The 22,652-nt window shown below is 41.3% G+C and overlaps 1 protein-coding gene across 3 annotated transcripts in view; it reads left to right on the top strand.

The window, feature by feature from the left end:
• VGLL4 (vestigial like family member 4) overlaps window positions 1-22,652 on the top strand; it is a 106,976-nt gene that overhangs the window by 45,812 nt on the left and 38,512 nt on the right. For 2 of the 3 annotated variants that reach the window (XM_035106220.3, XM_035106219.3), the window contains one exon: window positions 15,887-16,076. The exons of the other annotated variant lie outside the window; for it this stretch is intronic. In XM_035106220.3, the coding sequence (XP_034962111.1) occupies window positions 15,887-16,076 (190 nt within the window). The remainder of the gene's footprint in view (window positions 1-15,886; window positions 16,077-22,652) is intronic. 3 annotated transcript variants of the gene reach the window in all.

Below are 22,652 nucleotides of genomic sequence, written 5' to 3'. Positions count from 1 at the left end.
GCAAGGAACTGCTAGGAGTCAAGTATAACAAGAACAGTCTTCTTTATTGCAGCAGGAATCTTGACTAACAGGAGGGAAAGGGTGAGCTCCTTTTATACTCTCAGGAGCAGGGGTTGGGGAAAGGATACATTTAGATTTTGGCGGGACCCTATCAGAGTGAGGATCCAAATTGTGCTAACAAGTTAACCAATAGCAACTGTCACCGCACCCATTTGAATCGCCCTGGAGCAGGAAAGGTAGTTACAGGATTAGCAGAGAAACTTGTGTACACAAATTAAACCAATACATAACACACCCAAACCTGGCCCTCCAGCTGTTTTGGGACTACAATTCCCATCATCCCTGACGACTGGTCCTGTTAGCTAGGGATGATGGGAGTTGTAGTCCCAAAACAGCTGGAGGGCAGAGTTTGGGTATGCCTTCTCTATGCGGCTGCATTTCAACTGTCATGCTTTTGATTCCAAGTGTAAATGGAAACTTTCACAAGCACACACTTCTCCCTGAAAATGGTAGTATATATTTCACTTCCTCTGCAAGGGATTTTCGAGGTTTCCCTCATTTCAAGCACTTCTTTCCCTCATAATGGAGTTCTGTAACTGAGACGTCATGTCCTGTGGGAACAGATGCAACATGGAATCCAAATCTGCTTTTTAGAAAAGGTCTCTCACACACAGCAGTTTGCCCTCTCATCCAGAAGCATGTTGAGATGTAACACCACAGTTTGCCTCTTCCTCTGGATGGCCCGAGTGATAATTTGCTTTAGAATTTTTTCTCCATTCCTCCCAATTGGCTGCTGCTTCTTTTTTAAAGCAGTCAGCAGTAAATGAAATGGTTAATTATGAAACCCAGGTTTTAGCATTTCATTTCCTCTCTCATGGCAATTTCTTATGACTGGACTATTCCTGGAAAGGAGTGGGTTTGTACTTTCTTCCCCTGATAGACATTATCATAATAGCACAGAAGAAAGTAAATTCATCCTGGCCCCTTCCCATCATGCAACAGTCTGTTTAGACCTCAATCCATTCCTGGTTTCAAGGGTCTAGTCATAGTTTGGGCTTTTCTCAGATACTCTCTGCCTTAATCAAAAGCTGTAATCTGAACAGTGGTGGTGGTATTTGTTTGTTTGTGATTTTATATATATAATATCTGCAGTGGGACTGAACTGGTTGAGTTGGGCTCTAAGAGTTAGAAGAAATCTCTCCAGAGGATGATGAAACTTATCATCTTTTGAGTTCCCTATTGTTAACTATTAAATGGAGGAGACAGATACATGGGGAAAGTAGCCTGCTGTACAATACAGTACCAGGTTACCTTTCAAAGAATAACCCGAAGTTTTTAATAGACAGTGAAAAGTTGACGTGATTATTTGGTTTGCAAGGGACACCAAATGTTAAAGGAGATATTAGTCACTCCAGTTGGCAGCTAGCCCGATGAAGCCCTTAATTTCTTTTTAAGATAAGATATCTTTATTGTCATTGTCCCCTTGCGGGAACAACGAAATTACTCGGTTGCTACATCCACTTTTGACAAGTTTGGCTTAAATATGCAGGCTGTCTTGATTCCAAATTTTGGAGACAGGAATGTCAAGACTATTGCCAGAGTCATAATTATGATAATGAGGCTAAAAGTTCTAGTGTAGGGTGACTTGTAGGAAAGCATGAATAACAAACGTACCAACTTCCTGCTCTGTGCTGCTGGAGGGGGGGCGAAGATATGGCAACGTGTCTGTCTGCTGGGCTTGTGCCAATGGGGTAACGGGGCTGCTATAGAACCTATTTCCCCCTGCACTTGCTCTGTGTAGTGCAGTAGTAGCAAGCTTAGGATCTGGAAATGGGCTGTGGCAGAGGCAGAGCCGAGCCATAGACCTGCTGAATACAAAGCTGCTCTCCCACTCCTGTTTTGTGGGAAGCTAGCACAGCAGGGGGGGGGGAAATACCCCAGCTTCCATCATGTCCAGTATAATCAACCAGAGTTCAGATGTAGTGGTCCATCTGCTGCTCCATCCCAATGCTCCCGGTCAGGGTTAGGATTGCTCTGATAATCTTTTGGCCCCTTAATGACTAGAGTTCAAATCACATGAGGTTATCACTAAATTGGTTGCTAAGAGTAGTAAAGGGAGATAGCTTTGCATCTGCTGGGCAGACATAAAGGTTTGCACAAACAACTTACTCAGAATAGAAGGAGTGGAGTAGCCAGTTGTGGTGACTAAGGTTTCACTGCAGCATGCCTAATGTCATGGACCGGCTAGATGCCGAGGAGTGGTGGGAGGCACCAGCTGGGGAACCCCCCGTAGAAAGAAGAGAGCAGACTCAGGAGGAGGTTCCAGAAGCTGAAGAGGCAACAGGGTTTAGTGAGTAGGAAGAGGCTGGGGCAGAGAGCAGTCCAGGCTCAAAAGCAGAAGAGGAGGGGACCCAAGAGGCAGCTATGAGGCAGGCTGCTGAAGAAGCCAGGGAAGTTTCCCCTCCTGCTGTGACCAGCTCTCCTCCCCGCTGGTCTCCCAGAATATGTGGAGAAATGAAGAGGGTGGAGCAAATGGAAGCAAGATGATGGAGCCATAGGCTGTTGGGGAAGGAACCCAGGGGAGGAGCCTTAGAGAGTGGTGGGAAGGCAGGGACCTCCAGTTCTCGCAGCTTCCTCATAGGGGGCAAGACCTACTGGGAAAAATTGCTGTGATCACTAGGCCTGCACTGTTCTGGTTCCTTTGAATAAAGAATTAACCGCTGACACTGGGTGTTTTATTGCTGACCTACTCCTGACTCTGGCTCCTGACACTTAAATGCATGCATCACTGTCCATAAGTAAAACCAAGGTTTAATTTAAGCAATATTTCAACCTCTTTTTCATCTTGTTGTAAAACTGGAATTCATGTTTGGCACTAAAAAACGTCAGGATTCCACATTAAGATGTTGCTATAAGCACAAGTTCTAACTCATTTTAATGTTGTAACCATAATCTTGCACAAATTTACTTTTGAAGTGGAAGGGCAGTCATTAAGCTTTGATCATTTTCACCCAGTGACAGACAGGCCTTTGATCATTTTCGCTTTCCTGTGTCTTGTGTTTCAAACAAGTTGCTTTCCTGGATAACAGAGAAAAAGAAGACAAGGATTCAGTGATGCTATGACTCTGGGAAAGCAGTAGTAATTTGAACTCCATATCTAATGTATTACATACATTAGATGAACAGTTTTGTGTGTTCACAGATTTTTATTTTTAGGCTTCTTAAAATTTCAGGCTTTTTCTTAGAGTATTGATGTTTGGATCAGTGTTGAAGACAAAATGGAGAAATCTCCTATTCAGTACATTTAATTTTCTGAATGTACCCACCTGTGGAAACTAAAATAGCTTTTCCATGCATCCAAAATACAACATTTCAATGGAATGTTTAATTAAGCATATATGACCCAAACCATGCAAGGGAAATCCATGGACATTAACATAGTTCACAACCTTCACCAGCCTGGTATCTCCAGACATTTTGGACAATAGCTACGATCAGCAGCAGGGAGCACAGCTGGGCACCAGGTTGGTAAAGCCTGATAGAGCTAATGAGATGCACATTTGGATATACATCCCCATCTGGATTATGATGACTTATCTGGGTTCCATTGAACTGGCTGAAGAAGTCTTTTGATGTTCATCTCCATCTGGGGCAACCAGTTGTGCTCTACTAGTTATCTGAGGGGGTTGTATGAATTTTCTTTGTCATACAGAAATTTTCTTTGTCCTACACTCTTATCCTTGTGTAGTTCTTCACATTGATGTGCACCAAGGCTTTTCATTTGAGCCACAAAGTAGGAAAACTAAACATAGAAAGAGCTTATTATGTTTAAGTAAATCAAAATATATTTTCCAAGCCAACTTTTTTGAATGTCTACCTTTTTCGACATTTCAGATTTGAAAAATTGGATATACTCTGAAGCAAATTCTTGTGATTGCTGTAGTGCTTTCTCCAGCCACTGTGATTGTGGGAATTGCTGCTAATCAAAACTGAAGTGTGCTTGTGTGTAAGAGTACATACCTGGGAATGGCTGAGATTGTTGATGTGGGGTGTGCCAGCTGCCTTGAGTATTGCTTGCATTTGAAGTACAGTACTTTAAGGAATTGAATATTTGAATTGTTGGATGTCAACATGCTGCTCTTTATAAGTAAAAAAAATGCAGTCATGTGGCTGTTTCTAACAGAAACTTTGTGACTCCTATGTGTATGTTTATAAGTTTATGCGGTGCACATTCTTGGAGGCTATAATTTGTTGACATCATCCTGTCTGGGAGAAATGAAGTGTAATTTGCAGCCACCTAGGACCTCCAGTACCTCTGCCAACAAATTGTTAAAATGGGCTGCTCAAGTTGAGGATCCATGATTAGAATGGTGAAAATTCCACATAGCAAAGTGTTGGTTACCACAAACTTGTGCTGAAATAACTATCACTTACATTCTCTAGTAGCATACGTTTGAAAGGAAAATAAATAGAAATATAGTTAATTAGGGAAACCAAGGAGGAAGGTCAAGATGGGGAAAAAAATTCCATTAATTTCTATCCATGATCATATGTAGCCAAAGACCTTTCCAAAAGTAAGATACAAGCGCTTTATTGGACCCTAAGGAAGTTATTGGAAAAGATGTTTCACATCCCCTGCCCCCTGCAACTCCTGAAAAGTGTCTGAATAATGTGGGATGGGGCACAGGGGCTGCTGGTGAGAAGAGGGGACAGAGTCATGAACTTTCTCAAATTAACTTATCTTCTGGGCCAAGCTAATACATCTTGTGATGAAAAAACAAACAAACAAACTTAAAATACATATTTTAAAAATATGTTACTACCCTTCATTATCACTGCTGGATAGAACAATCAATCTTATCAACTGAAGTCTGCACAGTTAGCTTTGATTCCTGCTAAATTCTTTTTCATAACTTTCATGGCAGCAATGACAGAGGCTGCACGCTAGGTCACATGTTTGTCTATATCAATTAGCAAATAAAAAATCATATTAATTTTTAAGGATTATACAAGGGGCATCGTAAAACCTAATGGATAATGACAATACTTGTTCGTGATTTAATTATGGATGAGAAAGTAAAGTATGGACTTCTGGCAGCTGCTCCTACATGAGATGACTGTAGAACCCAATCAGCCCCTTTGTACCATAGAGAGCTGTAGATGATGAAGCAGGCTAGGCAAGGACCAGATTATAAATGGTATGAGCCTCGTTCTCAAGCAGATTGCACACTAGCTAGAGGACACAATCTCATGCCTACGACTTACTTTGCTAGCTGTAGTATGTAGTAATTGTTCAGCAGCGCTTTGTGGTCTGAAAGTTGATTACTCCTGCTTTGTTGGATGTACAAAGTGCCCTTGGAGACCCTCTATGACCATTTTGCTTTGAACTTTGAGGAGAAACTTGCTGTACTCAGGAAGGACCTGAGTTTCTGCCGTCTCTGTTGAGGTGTCCAGTGCCACATCTAACGTGATGTGGTGGGATCAATTTCAGCAGATAAGGCATGATGATGTGGACAGCGTGCTTGCAACAATGCGTCTGACCATATTTGAGCCTTTGTCTTCTTGGCTAATAAAACTAGCAGAGACAGTGTGACTGGTTGTGTTCAGCATGTGGTTAACACATCATTGGGTGAGGCGGTGCTCTCCATTATCCTCAAAGAGGCAGTGATGTTGTCACTCTTCAGGAAGTCTATAATATACCCACTGTACAAAACAACTACGGACTAGTCACACACACCCTGTTTTAAAGCAGTGTACAGTGGGACCTTGGTTTGCATCTGTCTTGGTTTGCATACATTTTGGATTACAAACACATCAAACCCGGAAGTGCGTGTCCCGGTTTGCCACCTTTTTTTTTTTACAACCCATTTTTTTGGATTATGAAATTTTTTTGGGGGGGAGGTCCCATTGGTGAAAGCTCACCTTGGGTTACAACCTGTCTTGGTTTACAAACGGACCTCCGGAGCAGATTATGGTTGTAAACCAAGGTACCACAGTACTGGAGAAAGTTGTGGTGGAGCAGGTGTAGGCATTCCTGCAAGATACCAATTATCTAGACCCTTCCCAGCCAGGCCTGGTTATGGGATTCAATCAGTCTTGGTGACCTTTATCAAAAGGTTGAATGCAGTGCTGGGCTGGATGAGGGCCAATAAACAAGTTGAATCCTGGTAAGATGGATGTGCTGCATGTGATGTGCTGTTTTAGTGTCCAGGAGCTAGGCAGATTGCCTGATCTTATGGGATTGCACACAGGGAGCAAATTCAAAGCCTGGGGTTGTCCCTAGATCCAACTTTTTCAGGGAAGGGTCAAATGGCCTTTGTGGCTAGGAGTGCTTTATATAAACTTTGCTTGTTAAGAAAATTAGAGGTGTTCTTGGATCGGGATAGCTTTGCCAGTGTGCTTCAGGGTTTGGTGATCTCAACATTTGACTACTGCAATGTACTCCATATGTGGCTTCACTTGTACCAGCTGTTGATAGAGGCTTCCTATCAACAGAGCATAAAATCTCTCATTGGGGATCTGTATTGGCTAACCTATATGCTAGCTAACCTTGCTGTTAGTATACAACAGCCTGGGACCAGCTTACTTGAAGGACTACTTTGTACCATATATTCTGTTCAATCATTGCATTAAACCAGAGAAGCACTATTAAGAATTCACCTTGCTTCTGCAAGACAGAGGGCATTTCGTGTGTCTTAAGCAGGCACCCCCAAACTTCGGCCCTCCAGATGTTTTGGACTACAATTCCCATCATCCCTGACCACTGGTCCTCTTAGCTAGGGATCATGGGAGTTGTAGGCCAAAACATCTGGAGGGCCGCAGTTTGGGGATGCCTGGTCTTAAGCCTTGGTTGTGGAATACTTTGCCTATTATTATTATTAAGCAAGTACTGTTGATACTTTGTTTCAGATCCTTTCTTAAGAATCTGTTGACAGACCTTTCCTGATGTATATAGCTCAATCATACGTTTTTGTGTATCAGTATCCATATGTTGGCTAGTTATTTTTTCCAGTTTTATAATAATATTGCAAGGTTCTGGTTAACCTCCAATGCAAAAATGCTAGAATACCTTCATATATGCAATCTTCTGCATGTTTACACAGAAGTAAAGCACACTATGTTTGTTCAAATAATATTTTTTTAAATTGTCCAGTAGCACCTTTAGAGACCAGCTAAGTTTGTTCTGGGTATAAGCTTTTGTGTGCATGCACACTTCTTCAGTGGGACTTATTCCCTAGTAAGTGTGTTTTGGATTGCAGCCTGCTTTCCACGCTAGTTTTCAGTATTCAGTGTGTTCGAATGTAGCTCTATGAATTCTTATTAAAGGTTAAAATCTGTGAAATCATCTACATGTTCAGCGTATATGGTACATATGAAGACAAATAAACTAAGTTTAAATCCTTTTTCAAAGTAGCCTCATCTATATTATTTCAAATAATATTTTTCTGCATATCCTCTGGCAAACAATTGAGCTTAGTTCATGAAAAGCCTTGCTAAGTCCTAAGGTGGACTCACAATGCACTCTGTTACTAATGGGCAATACAGTGTTGAGTTCAATCAAACATTTATTCAGTAAACTTATATAATACAGTCATCATAGTTTCAACCAATGAATAGCAATTGTTCATAAGCTTTACTTTCAGCTCTCAGTATTTCACACTCTAACCTGAATAGGGTAGACAGCATATATTTAGGTAAGAACAGCAATACTCAGAGTGATTTTTGGGATGGTTCTAAATCTTTCATCATTAAAATACCCCAAACCTCAGCCTGATAAAGCATCTAGACAATTACTTTATGTTTCTAAATGGATAAATAAGGATTCTCCAAATACCTGCTTCTTCTTTTGATAGGTGTACATTCCCATTTCTTTATGGTGTTTATATCAAACTTCACAAATAAGCAGAGAAGTTCAAATTTGAGATAGGCATTTTCCACATCGGAGAAGGAGAGCAGCAGTCCTGTGAACCTCATTCCCTTTGGGAAGACATACGGTACTATAAATTATAGTCAAAAGTAGCTGTAATTTCCCCGTTAATTAAAATGCAACTCTGTGAAATGTTCAATAGCTGCATATATATTTGTCTGATATAAATGCCCTTTGTAGCAGAAAAGTCTGGAGATTGGAATGCAAAACAGAGTTTGTTACTGTTGTAGTGAGTAGCTTTATTGGTGATGCATGAAAAGAGTCCAGGGTCTGAATGACAGTGTGGTCAGTCTCTCAGTGAACACCATAAAGCCAACTAAGAATAGTTCACTAAGATTACACATGCACTTTAAATTTAGGTACATATTTATGTAGCATGGTAAAAATGGACCCTGGAATAGCATACACTGGAAGTCTTGACTTGTGAAGTATGAAAAATAATCAGTTGTCACTGGGGGTTAGCGTGGGGTGCTAAGAGACTTAGTTGAGTTTTTTAAATTGTTTCTCTGTAACTTGTGTTCGTCTGGCAACTTCTTCAAGAAACTTGGTCTATGCTTTAATCCTTTTGAGCAGCTTTTGAAGTATCCTATAGCGGATGTGCAATGACCATCGCTTAATAGAGAAACAACATGTTACCAGAAGTATTGTTTCTTTAAGTTCTCCAGTATGCCCAGTAATTTGTGCTAAGTATTAGAAGCCTGGTTTGGGTTCACCTATGAATACAGCTGCCAACTTCGGAAGTGGCCTCCCTAGCAGCTTGCTGATCCTTTAGCAGCAGCTTGATCTACAGCAGTTAGCAGATGATAATGTTGAGCTTCAGCTGCTGATTTCTGTGTAAAATAAAAAAATTCCTTCAGTAGCACCTTAAAGACCAACTAAGTTTATATTTTGGTATGAGCTTTCGTGTGCATGCACACTTCTTCAGATACACAGTTGTATCTGAAGAAGTGTGCATGCACACGAAAGCTCATACCAAAATATAAACTTAGTTGGTCTTTAAGGTGCTACTGAAGAAATTTTTTTATTTTGCTTCGACTCTGACCAACACGGCTACCTACCTGTAACTAGATTTCTGTGCAGTAAACATCTGTTAAAGGGACGGGAACAGGCCAGGCCAGATTTTGATCCGGCTGTATTTAAATATAGGGACATCTTGTGAAATAGCACCAATGTGAAAAATAAAAGCATTGGAAAACAGAGGAACTTCTGAATCATGTAAGGTGCAAACTTTTGCAATACCACATCAGCTACGTGGAATTAATCATCTCAAAAATCCTTACATCTGGACTGCACTTTTAGATCCCAGATAGGAGTTTGCAAGACTGAATGCTGTTCTGTCTGTGCATGCAGAAAAGTAGCATGTTAGGGAGCAGGGTAAGCAAGAACTCTTTTTCGATGCATCTGATATTCTATAATAAAGGGATTAAAAGCACACACACACCACAAGTTTAATTAAGTTTACTACCTCAGTGAAGAGTATATGTGTTTAGGCGGGTGACAATTTGCTTCTTAGGGGGTAAACCAGGCATGTTGGGAACAGCCATACTTGTTTTCATCTATACCTCCCTCATTCACAACTAAAAAGGGGAATTGGTGTAGTCTATCTTTTGCATCAACAAGTGCTTGCAGGTGTATGGAGATGGACCTTCCTGCATTCTGTCAGCTGAATCACTTTCTGTCCTGCCCCGTCTACCTACTTTAGAACTGGGATGTGGAAGAGAGGTGAGATGCGACTGTTTCAAGTGATGTCATAGGGGAGAAAGTTTTGAAGGCTCTGTTTTCTTCACCAATATGCACGTTTAGTTGTAAAAGGCTCCCAAGTTTCATTAAAAATATATATACGTAGGAGGCAGGCATATGTATGAATGAATGTCCACATCATGCCTGGTTTGGTCCTTTATCTGGGGTCTAGTGCCCATCTTTCACATATTTAAATTTTTTAAAAGCCTGACTCAGTTATGACAATATCTAAATCATTTTCAGCTATTTTCTTAGGCCACGAGAGTGCTGGCTGGATTGACCGTAAGGCAGGGTGGGAAAATACCTACAGATAACTGGAAGTTATTTAGTGTGTGAAGGGGAAAAAAAATCCCGACTCAGTGTATTGTTAACTCCTAGCAGGATAAATATACTTGTATGATCTCATTTCATGGTCATAAGATAGGCTTGCAAGATTTTGGGGGAGTGGGGGAGGGGATCCTTAAATGTGCTAGTTATTGTTATACCTAGACTACAAGAGTTTTTGTTTTGTGGGTGTTGTACTGTTACGGCACACAGACAATAGGTCACATTGTTATCTCTGATTACCTTATATTGTTTATATTTCATCATGTTGCCTAACATTCCAGATCTTCGGGGCAGGGGAGGGGGAAGGGAAGCTAATGAATGGAACTATAAGCTGAGCTATTTGAGAGATGCAGATACGCTGTGCCCCAACCCAGCTGCTTGCTGAAACAAAGAGGAGCATTGGTGCAATGAATATGCATTGGCTGTGTGTGTGATTCTGTTGCAGGCCAGACACAGACCTATACAGTAATGAATTAGGAAGGCTGGCGCAGGCCCTGGGGATTTTTTTTTTAAACACATTTGTTTTATCAGTATGTTACCTTGCCAATGGGATGATGTCAGTCTGGTTACCATAGAATGTGGTCAGACAGAGAAAGACATATGCAGTGTGTGGCAGTATTTTGTTTTGATTGACTGAGCTGCGGTTTTTCTTTCCCATTTGGAAACTTTAATACTGCAGAGAAGGAAAGATTTGAAAATGTATTTGTGAGCGTGTGAGAGAATGAACTTTGGGAGCTTGCGTGCCATTTTAGAAACAAATAAACAAACAAACATACAAACGTGCATATTGAAGGGTTCTCTCTCTTTCTTAATCCAGTATGTAAAGGGTACCCAAACCTAGAGTGATGGGCAAATAACGCATACCTGATATCCACATACATTCAGAACATCTGTTTTGTCAAAACATGCATGCTACATGCCCATTACTTTAAGCCAGGCATTCCCAAACTGCGGCCCTCCAGATGTTTTGGCCTACAACTCCCATGATCCCTAGTTAACAGGACCAGTGGTCGGGGAAGATGGGAATTGTAGTCCAAAACATCTGGAGGGCCGAAGTTTGGGGATGCCTGCTTTAAGCTGTAGCTTAAATAACCATTAGGGTTTTGTGGAGGGCGGGGATAGTGTTACACCCAAACCTGGTGCATTAACTATGGTTCACAAAAATAAATCATGGTTTGTTCTTTGCTTACTGACATCTAAAATAGTAAAATATGTTTGAACTTTTATGTATAAATTTTGTAATTTTTTTGAACTCGGCTGTTCTAAGAGAAATGAACAATGAACTTCTGTTTTGGATATATTATACACTGCAATTGTATTGTTTTATTCAGCAGTTCAATATAAATACCCAAGCAGTTCTTGAGAGGCTTAGCATGCAAGCTCTTAAAATTCAAAACCAGGTGTGTTGTGGGGTATATATGGTGGTACCTGTAGTTGGTAAAAATAATAATTATGCAGTTAATTATTTTGTGCTCTGTGTAATAGGTAGTGGTTAACAAGCATTTTTTAAAATTGGACGTGGGTGGCGCTGTGGGTTAAACCACAGAGCCTAGGACTTGCTGATCAGAAGGTAGGTGGTTCAAATCCCTGCAACAGGGTGAGGTCCCGTTGCTCAGTACCAGCTCCTGCCAACCTAGCAGTTCGGAAGCACGTCAAAGTGCAAGTAGATAAATAGGTACTGCTCCGGCAAGAAGGTAAACGGTGTTTCCATGTGCTGCTCTGGTTCGCCATAAGTGGCTTTATCATGCTGGCCACATGACCCGGAAGCTGTACGCCAGCTCTCTTGGCCAATAATGCGAGATGAGTGCTGCAACCCCTAACGGTCAGGGTTTCCTTTACCCTTTAACCAGGCATTTAATCTACTGATACTTGGTGTATCTGTCTCTGTTTTCTATGACACTAAACCCTATTTCATTTCTGTTTTTGAAAACTGAAACAGTAGGTTGGATAATGGCCATTCCTACTGGATTTTGTTTTCTTCAAATATTGGAAGACCACGAGCACAGAAGAGGCATGAAAGAAATTTAGGATGCATCAAACAGCGACAAGTGCTTGGAGATTTCAGCTTTTGAAGTTGGTGCCAGCTTGTCTATCTAAGATTATAAAATGCAAGGAATCTTCTCTTTTGCACTTTTTCAAGTTTCTGACTTGATGGCCAAAGTGAAATGATTCCTGTCGGGATGTCAACATACAGCATGTGATAAATTTTATGTTGCATGTCCTACAAATGAAGATAACATTTTATTAAACTCTCACTTCTATGTTGGTTTTTTAGTTGAGTTACTGATGGAGTTGTTCTGTGTGACTGTTTGGCCTATGTGCTTTTATACAAGTTTGATCTAACAAAAGTTTGATTTGGTTATTAACACAGCAGAATGTCCTCATGGTTAACTCCAGTGTCTGGCCTGCTGTGGAGTATACACTTCTTGCTTTTAACATTCAGGTGGAAAGTTACAGTTTAATTTTGTTGCCAGAGTCTTGAATAGAAGCCATGACTTGCGGTGTGTTTATAAGCCGCAGTATATTTGCTAGTTTACATCTTGCCTACTAAATTGGCAAAATGTTTATTTTCCCTGGTGAACATAGTGGAGATTAGTCCCTAGTGGTTCCTTTCACACCAAAATAGTATTTGTTGAATATATGAAACAGGGCTCTTTTTATATATCACCTGCGCCTTGCATGGGGTATGAAAATGTGTAGTAGTAGCAAACACATTTCCATTTCCAGATGTGATGTGTTACTGATGTTGTTTTTCTTATGTTTTCAAATTATGCACTTGAGAAAAATGGAACAAGCATCTATAGGGAAAAAATATTTACCAGTTCCAGAAACCTTGAATAAAAATATCAGTGTATCCTAAAAGGTTGCCAACTTTGTGAAATGTGATAATGTAGTTTCTGTGTGCTATGTGAAAGCCTATATATCACATGCAAAGAAAGAGCATCACTGAGCAGAGCGGGGAAAGCATATTGTGCTCACAGAATTGTAGAGTTGGAAGGAACCCCGAGGGTTATCTAGTCCAAGCTCCTGCAATGGAGGAATCACAACTATGCAGTTCTCCCCCCCCCCCAGTTTGTTTTACTTAGTTGAAAACTAGCTCAGTAGTATTACTTTCTTTATGTATGAGCTAGAAGTTGTGTTGTAACATCATTTTTTTTCCCCCGAACATACTTTTTATTAATTTTACAAAATACAAAACAAAAAACAAAAAAAACGGTACATACTTAAACCCCCTTTCCCCCTCCTTCCTACCCACCCACATGGGTCCTCCCCTGCCACAGAAGTATCCCATGTATGTGGACAGTCAGAGATGGTCCATTTTATGCTTGGATTTCTGTCCCCCTCCCCCTCCCCTGACCCCAAAGCCCCCCCCTGCCACCAGGGAGCTCTAGAAACCAGGGCAGTACGCAGGAGGACATCCATCCAACCATCTATTGTCATACCAAAAAAAGAAAAAAAAATAGAAATAGAAAAAAGGGAAAAAAGAAAGGGCAAAAAAAGAAAAAAACAATACAAAACAGAAATTTTTTTCTTACATTCATAGTTGTAAAACCATATTTTGTGGGCTTCCCCTCCCCCCCCTTCCCCGGTTTTCATCCCTTTTTTATCATCTGCAACAGTTTCTTACTTTATAAAAATACACCTTTGTATCTTATACAGCTTATAAATCAATTGTTAACATTTTCATCTAATATTCAAATCACTGAAAAATCAAACTCCCATTTTCTCTTCCCGTGCCTAATTTTTTCTCCCTCTATAAGCCTCCATATTTTCACATTTTCCAAAATCCATTCACTTTTAAAACTATAACTATTCTCAATTTAACCTTACATCCCCGATACCGGCTCCACCCCCCCCAATCCAGCAAATTCCAAAATCAGCAGACCAGTTATAAACCTGTTAATCCATCCTTATAATCACAACATCACTTTCCCTTCACCCCACCCCCTGTTTACAGTCTTTTACCATCCAGGCCACCATACAGGACCCCTGGATTTCTTCTCTTCTCTGCATATTTTTTCCTTCTTCCCTGTGGGCGTTCTGGAATTCCAATAATACCAATCGTGCCCCCCTCAAAAGCAGGGCACTCCATCCAACTTTTTGTAGAGTAGAGTCATCATTTTTTTCGTGGTGTGCTTCATTTTGTGTTGAATCATCACAGTCCTCATCTTCATCTTTTCCTTCCAAATCATAGTTATCATCATTGTCATTCTCACATTCATCTTTTTCAGTGTCAAAAGCTTCATCACCTAAAAAATCATATTCCGCCATCACCATCTGAAATTTTTCCTGTAACTCTTGCCGTCTTGTCTCCTCTTGACATAGCTCTATTCTTGTTTCCCACATTAAGGTCAAAACAGACCGCTGGAACTCAGGGGAACACTTTTTTGTTGACATAATTCAATCCTGCCAAGGTCAAAACTTGTCACGTGGGGTGGAATATGATCACAGTTTATTTTCTCGACTCCATTTTAACAAGCTGGCTGCATTCTTCAAGTCTTGTTAACAATAAAGTTCGAACTCACATTTCACAAGCACTTAAACCAAAAAAGAAATTCCACAAAGTCCAGGAATACCAAGTGAAATACAAATTGACTTATAAATCCTGATTAGCTCACTGGGTTGTTGGGCTGCCGGCTCCCGAGGGAAAGAAAGGTTTTTCTTAGCCTTTACCTCTTGCTGCAGGGCAGTCATAAACCACAGTCTCTCTCCCCTTTTCACCCTGCATCAAAGGGGAGATTCTCTTTGATGCCTTTGAGGGATCCTTTTGAATTACAAATCTTCTGTTTATGGCTTCGGGTTTCTATTTACTGTCTCTTTGTTGCCGTGGGGGGGGGGCTTCCTCTTTTTCTCCCCTCTCTCCCAGATCCAAATTGTTTTATAATCCAAATCGTGAGGTTACTTACAGTCTTTTCCAATCGTTTTATTTTCGGAAGAATCCAGCGCTCTCCGCCTTCGGCTTGAAGCTTCTCCCTGCTAGAATAACGTTGCCGCTCAAAATGGCCCCCGCGACTTCTACCCTCCTCACTCCGGAGCTCTTATTAGAGCTAACCGAAGAGTTGGGGAGTCCGGATTGGGTCTATGCCGAGCAAATTGCCCCCGGGACGCCCTTCCCGAGGTTCTAAGGGGCGCAGCGTCGCTCTCGCTGCCCTCCCCACTCCTAGCAGAGACGGGCCGTCTCGGAGACGAGACAGAACCCCGCCGATCGGCGCTGGCGCTGAACCCGGAAGCCTGTGTTGTAACATCATTACCTGAATTTGTAGTGTGGCCACAAGAAGACTATTTCTAGTTGCTGCATCTTCATAGTAAGCTGCCTTATACTGAAATTTACCATTGGCCTGTCTAGCTCAGTATTGTCTACACTGACTGGCAGTGTCTGTCTGTTTTAGCTGGAGATGCTAGGAATTGAGCTTAGGACCTCCTCTTCAAAACAGTTAGGAATTAAATTGTATAAAGTTGATTGCTTAAGTTATAATCTCAAGTGCATGAAACTCAGTGTTGGATTGTTCCATCTTAAAAAGAAGGTACCGGTATGTCTGCCAATAAAAACGCTATAAATATTATGTGTCAGTTTAGACCTTAAGTGCACCTGAGATGAGTCAACTGTATTTCCCCACCTCTCTTCCTCTGCTGTTTTATTCCAGTGTTTATGTTTCAGAAACTTAATTTTAACAAGTATTTTGTTTGTAGAAGTCATGTTTTATTTTAAGAAAATGAATATTTAGCTTCTGACCACAGTTTAAAATCTTAAACAAGCCTGACAAGGCAAGCACCCTATTGATTTATCAAACACTTTGCTTTAAGGAGGTACAAACTTTAAAGGATACCCTACCTTTTTTTTTGTTTCTTTTTATGACTTTTTTTTAAACCCATGGTTTCTTTCCCCTGTAGGTGAAGCTGCTCTAAGAGGAGAACCCAGAATGCAGTCCCTCCCAGTATCAGCGGCTGTAACCAACCATAGGACAGGGCCACCCCCGATCAGTCCTTGCAAGAGGAGGTTCAGCATGGACCAAGGAGACGATGACCTAGACTGTGAAAATGAACACGTCTCTAAAATGAGTCGAATGTTCAGTCCTCACCTGTAAGTTTGCTTTACCTTTTCCTTTCTGTGGTCTTTTCTTGAGACTAAACCAGGCACCCCCAAACTGCGGCCCTCCAGATGTTTTGGCCTACAACTCCCATGATCCCTAGCTAACAGGACCAGTGGTCGGGGAAGATGGGAATTGTAGTCCAAAACATCTGGAGGGCCGAAGTTTGGGGATGCCTGGACTAAACTAATAAATACTGTTGCTATTTATACGGATTCCAATGTGTTTTCACCCAGATTTTAATTTTGTTTTGAAAAATGAGAATCCATATGCAGTGTTAGAAACTCAGATATAAAATCTTAATTGCCAAATGGCATCTTAAACCTAGGTTGGAGTTGTCAGAATTGAAAGTCTAGGTACCACCCCCCCCCAAGTGGGATATCATCATCATTCATTTCATTTCCATCCTGCTTTATATTTTATATATCCTATGCTTTAAGACTCTCTACCCTGATGTGAGAATAGATGCTTTGCATTTTTAGTGTGCTCCCCCTCCTTCTAAAGGCCAGGAACTTTTGGAACAGCTGCTCAGCAGACTGCACACAGCAACAGCTGGTCAAGCTGCAGTTGTTGCTAAACACTAGTTAACGTGCTTCCATTTTCACATGCCAGCAGAGTATTTCACTGTGCAGGTAAAATGTGGGTTGCTGGAAAGGTTTTTCCATCCATTTAGTTTTTTTTCATTCCTAGGGAAGCAGCTGTAGCTGGCATGAAGTGTAGGCTCTGAGAGAATTCCTTTCATTCCTGACTAGAGGAAGTGATTGGAGTATTCCAGCCAGAGCCAACTTGATAACTGTGTACTGTTCCCTGCTGCCTCAGCTCAAGAAGCCCTCTGCATTCCACACATTCCACTCAGCTTTGGATTGTTGCATTCAGTCATAAGATGTGGACTGAGGCATTTTATCCTCAAATAAATCACAGCAGTGTTAGTCAGAGGCCTGCAGATTGCAGGCTTGGAATTTCTTACAAATAAGAGCTTGAGTACCAGAGCAATAAAGACTCTCACAAACAGTTCTCCCACCCTTTCTTTCTTTCTTTCTTTCTTTCTTTCTTTCTTTCTTTCTTTCTTTCTTTCTTTCTTTCTTTCTTTCTACATGCAGTGATTGTTGTCTTTTAGTCATTTAGTCGTGCCCAACTCTTCGTGACCCCATGGACCAGAGCATGCCAGGCACTCCTGTCTTCCACTGCCTCCCGCAGTTTGGTCAAACTCATGTTGGTAGCTTTGAGAACACTATCCAACCATCTCGTCCTTTGTCGTCCCCTTCTCCTAGTGCCCTCAATCTTTCCCAACATCAGGGTCTTTTCCAGGGAGTCTTCTCTTCTCATAAGGTGGCCAAAGTATTGGAGCCTCAGCTTCTGTCCTTCCAGTGAGCACTCGGGGCTGTTTTCCTTCAGAATGGATAGCTTTGATCTTCTTGCAGTCCATGGGACTCTCAAGAGTCTCCTCCAGCACCATAATTCAAAAGCATCAGTTCTTCGGTGATCAGCCTTCTTTATGGTCCAGCTCTCATTGGACCATAAAGAAGACTGATCACTTAAAAGCACTCCTTAAGAGTGAAATTTGTAATCACTGGGAGAAAAAACACAGACACCAAGAAATGAGTTACTCTGCTTCAACTGCCACACAACTTTAGATAGGAAAAAATGAGGTTATGTTTGAATTATTACATAATTTGGGAGAGGAAGGGAGGGGAACCATGTAACTTCCAAATTCACAAAAATAAAGGAAAAGAAATACAACTAGCAGCTCGGTAGATGGTTCCACTTCAGCATTTCAAACTCCCGTCTGCCTGCAGAGTCATGCAACACCTTTAGAATCACTTTTATCGAAGCTATAAAGCAAAATTTTCATTGTGCTTTCACTCAAAACTATAAATCATTTAGATTTTACAGAAATTCACTTTTTTAACACTTGACAACCATCAGATCCTGAAGGGCCTTTTATTAGCGGTACTGTAAATGTGAGAAACAAAATATTGTGCAAATATAGAGTTTGGCTTTTACTTTCTTATGTAATCAGGAAAAGATGCCAACTTGTTGGCAACATTGAATGGTGTTACAAATAAGTTGGAGAATTAAAATTATATTGGGCCCTACTAGAAAAAACCCAATGTAAAATATTTTGGCCATGAAGTAAAAAATAAATTACTCCTCTATTTAAAACTACATGTTAAGGGTTGTTGTTGTTTCTTCATTGGTGCCCCACTTATTGGCAATTACAAAAGTCACTGCAGGATTAAATGAATATGTAGTCATCAGAAAGCTGAACTACCCTTTTATATGCATGTATTGGTTTGTTTACAGCGGGAAGTAGGAATTTGCATCCTGTCTGGTATAATAGGTGATAAATCATAAATACTGTACATTGTATAAAGAGTTTTTAGCTATCAGCATTTTCACTTGAATTCATTTTTTGTTAGTTCACAAAAGAGACCCCTTGTTTTTGGTTACGGTCCTCCACTTCCTGTGTGTATGTCTTCACTTTAAGCTAAATTCATATTGCATGTGTGCATTGCAGTAGGCCTGCATTGTGTTAAATCATGCGTATAACCACAATTGTATACTTAAGTGGTATGATGCACCTTCTAAGTTGTTGAATGCAGCTTTTAATGAGTTATGTTTACTCATCTTCCTGATAGTCTAGTCTACTGTAGAACTTCTGTCATTGAACATTACATGATAATAAAGCCCGTTTGCAACTCCTGAAAAAGCAAATGGAATAAAAAGCATGTTGAAACTATAAATATGTGTGTGTGTGTGTTGCACACAGAGTTCTGCAAACAGAATGTCTGATAGAATATTACTTATTTCCACAAATCGGATCCTCCCTGCAAGAGAGGGCATGCGTTGCGGTGGGTCGCAACAGACCAGGTCTAGGTGTTGGGACGGGACAATTGGAGCAGCCACAACACCCTACTGGTGGTCCATCTGACGGGGCGCAATTGGGCTGAGGGCTTGCCAATCAAAGAATTAGATGGACCAGTATTTAAGCGCTGCACTCACCGTAGAGATCCTCCTTCTCCGGTTGAAATGCATCAGAACACCCGCCCACCGCTCCCTAATTTTAGGGCTTTCGCTTGACCTTGCTATGCCATTGTGTGTTGTCTGCCGTTGTTGCAGGGGCACGGCAGGAATTTTCCCCACTTGGCTGATTGGCTGTTGCCATTTGGGTTTTGCCTGCCACTTAGCAATTTGTCACAACTTGTAGGGTTGGCGGATAGGCTCTGGTTCATGCTGGAGGGGGGGGGGTATGATCCCTTACCACCCTTTCAGGTATTCCTCTTAAGGGAATCCATGGACCGATGGTTGGTATTCCCCCAGGCGGGGTTGCTCTAATCCAGTGTTCTGGGCACATGTGGGGGAATCAGGGCCTGGCTGGCGCACGCCAGTCGAGCAACCCCGTCCCAGGTGTATACCTGGCTGCTGACTCATGGTGTGCCCTGAGTCAGTGCTACCCTAGCCTATGCAACCACTCACTTGATTTGTAATCAATAAAGTTGTGGCCTAAATTCTGCCAAAAACCAAACCAAAAATATGAGTCATGTCTGAATTTATTTCTAGGCCTGGGATAGAGGGTCTCCACACGCAAAAAGCACCCTTTCATCAGCTTAAGATGCACATTTAACTATGTACAGAGTTGTGTCTTAGTAAGAAAAATGGAAATTACCTGACAGGTGCAAGCCTTGCCTTGGTGCCATGTCCCACATAAAGATAGGGGCCCAGAAAACTGGTAATATCTCATTCAGCCCAAAGCTGAAGAGGAGGCTTCCGCAGCATGGAAACCATCTATGTCAGGGGTCTCCAAACTAAGGCCCGGGGGCCGGATGCGGCCCAATCACCTTCTAAATCCGGCCCGCGGATTGTCCGGGAATCAGCATGTTTTTACATGAGTAGAATGTGTCCCTTTTATTTAAAATGCATCACTGGGTTATTTGTGGGGCGTAGGAATCAGTTCATTTCCCCCCCAAAATATAGTCCAGCCCCCCACAAGGTCTGAGGGACAGTGGGCCGGCCGGCCCCCTGCTGAAAAAGTTTGCTGACCCCTGATCTATGTGTTTTAGACTGTAACCCCATCAGCCTCACCCAGGGTGCCATCTATTACAAAAACCTTTGTGCCTCAGAAAAAGGCAAGTTGGAAAACTTACACAGCTTCACTAACATATCAGAGCTGTTCAATTAAGGAAGAATAATATCAGCCTAAAAATAAAATTATATCTTGACTTCTGATTTCCACTAAAAAATCATTTAGATTTATTGATGTAAGTTCCTATGTATGTGGTTTCAGTGAAGATGCAGAGAGATCTTTTGGTGATGAGTGGAAGAGAACTCACCCCAACTTTCACCTTTAACCTGTGGGACCTTTCATAACCTTTAAAGATGTACCTGGTTTATTTTGGAGCAGCTTCTGTTTAGTGTTGAAAGTATCTGGATGTCGCAGTGCAAGTGCAACGCTAATGCAGTGTTGTCCCTTTAAACAAAGGTCTCAGGCCTGACCTATGTTGTGTGGGTTTCTTGTTTGTCAGACTGGAGGTATTTTCTCATTTTCACAGTTCAGCTGAAAACAAAGGCCTCCTTATCCTTGCAGGGAGCTCTTAAGAGCTGACATCAGCCTTTTCCCAGCAGGCAACATTTCTGCCTTAAGAGTCCTTGCACAGAGGCAGAAAGCTTGATAATCTCTCCTTAGGTCATTTTCTTTGCTATGTAACAAATAAAATGAGCAAATTCTGAAAGTATCAAAGAGTTAAGAAAGGGGGGGGGGAGCCACAGCTGTGTGTGCTTTTAAAACTTATTCTTAGAGCCTGTAAATAGGAGGCTTTAATGTGTCTTTGCAGCAAGAAGAGGGTTGTATAGCAAGCTTTGATGGAATATTGTTAATTAACATTACATTATTTTTCCTTGTTGCTAAGACCTTGTACTTACACAACACAACTGTGTCAACGTAGAATGTGCTTACGGTTTTGAGTCAACCTTAAGTGGTTTCAGCATCTCTTTATTGGTAATATTGTAGGTAGAGTTTAGTGTATTAAAAATTAAGTGGCGAGCTGCAGAATTTCCTGGAATTCCATTGGTGGTTCATTAGGGAGAGGATTTCTAGTGGTCCAACTTTGATTGGACTCCTGTGCTTTGCCTCTGACTGTGTGGTGCATATGATTGATGTAGCCTTTAGCTTTATGTTGTTCTGCAAAGAACTACAGTAATGCAAGCTTGGAAGTGGGTGTGCTCTAAATGGGCCATGCAAGGCACTGTGGTTAGCATGGTAAGCACCAAGCCATTGTTTTTAATAAGGTGCCAAATTCCAATTCTTTGTTGTTCTTGTCCTGCTCACTCCATGAGCAGCTGCTTTTAAAAATTGGGTTTGTGTGTGTGTGAACGGCTGTTCTATGGCTTGTCATTTCGGTTTAGTGAGTATTTTTACCAATGTTACCATGTGAGTGAAATGCAAACCTTCAGAAACAGCACTTATGGTTGAATAGCTTGGGTGATGATGGAATGAATGAATCAGTTATTCTTTCCTCATGGGCAACCTAAGAGTGTAAGCTTCTTGGCATAAGGTCATTTCTGCTCCTCCTTTGCCTTCTTATTGCAAATTGTGTCTTCTCTCTGCATATTGAAAGCCATATCATTCTTGTTTCTGTTGAGGTTATATCTAAGTTGCTGCTCTTAGGGTTGCAGTTTTTAATTATTGATATACTGGACTGCATATATTTTGTTAAGAACTTGATCTCATGAGAATTTCAGGTAAATTATTTGTTGTTAAAAATTAACAAATTATTATAACATGTCTGGTCTTTTGGTTCCAGACAATTTTTTTTGGGGGGGGGCGGAAATTGGCATGTACTATAATTATGGACTGCAAGAAGATCAAACCTATCCATTCTTAAGGAAATCAGCCCTGAGTGCTCACTGGAAGGACAGATTGTGAAGCTGAGGCTCCAATACTTTGGCTACCTCATGAGAAGAGAAGAATCCTTGGAAAAGACCCTGATGTTGGGAAAGATTGAGGGCACTAGGAGAAGGGGACGACAGAGGACGAGATGGTTGGACAGTGTTCTCGAAGCTACGAACATGAGTTTGAACAAACTGCGTGAGGCAGTGCAAGACAGGAGTGCCTGGCGTGCTATGGTCCATGGGGTTTGAGAGTCGGATACGACTAAACAACTAAACAACAACAAATAATTATAAAGACCAAGATCATCTCCATGTGTGACATTGTTTTTATGCAGAGACTATCTTCACATAGATGTGTGCACATCTCATAAATGAACTGTAGTGCAGGAGTTTTGCCAGTACACAGCTTTGGACAGCATATGTATTCTACTTAGTGAATCTCCCAATCTTTTCCATACCCATGGCTTCAAAATAAAGGAGCAGCTGGGGAAATGCAGGTGGGATGGCACAGAGACTGTGGCAGTTAAGTAAGTTTCTGTCCTCCTTACTCTTACTGTAAACCAGTTGTAAATGATTTGCTCAAGCTGACAATTACTGTCTTCACTGGGATGGTTTCAAGAGTGAACATAATCTACCAGCTCACCACATGAAGGTGTTTTCTTGTTTCTTAAACATGTGCC

Source organism: Zootoca vivipara, chromosome 2 (genome assembly GCF_965207765.1).
Source record: "Zootoca vivipara chromosome 2, rZooViv2.hap1.1, whole genome shotgun sequence".
In the NCBI taxonomy this organism is placed as follows: domain Eukaryota; kingdom Metazoa; phylum Chordata; class Lepidosauria; order Squamata; family Lacertidae; genus Zootoca; species Zootoca vivipara.
This window is presented reverse-complemented; position numbering and strand designations above follow the sequence as displayed.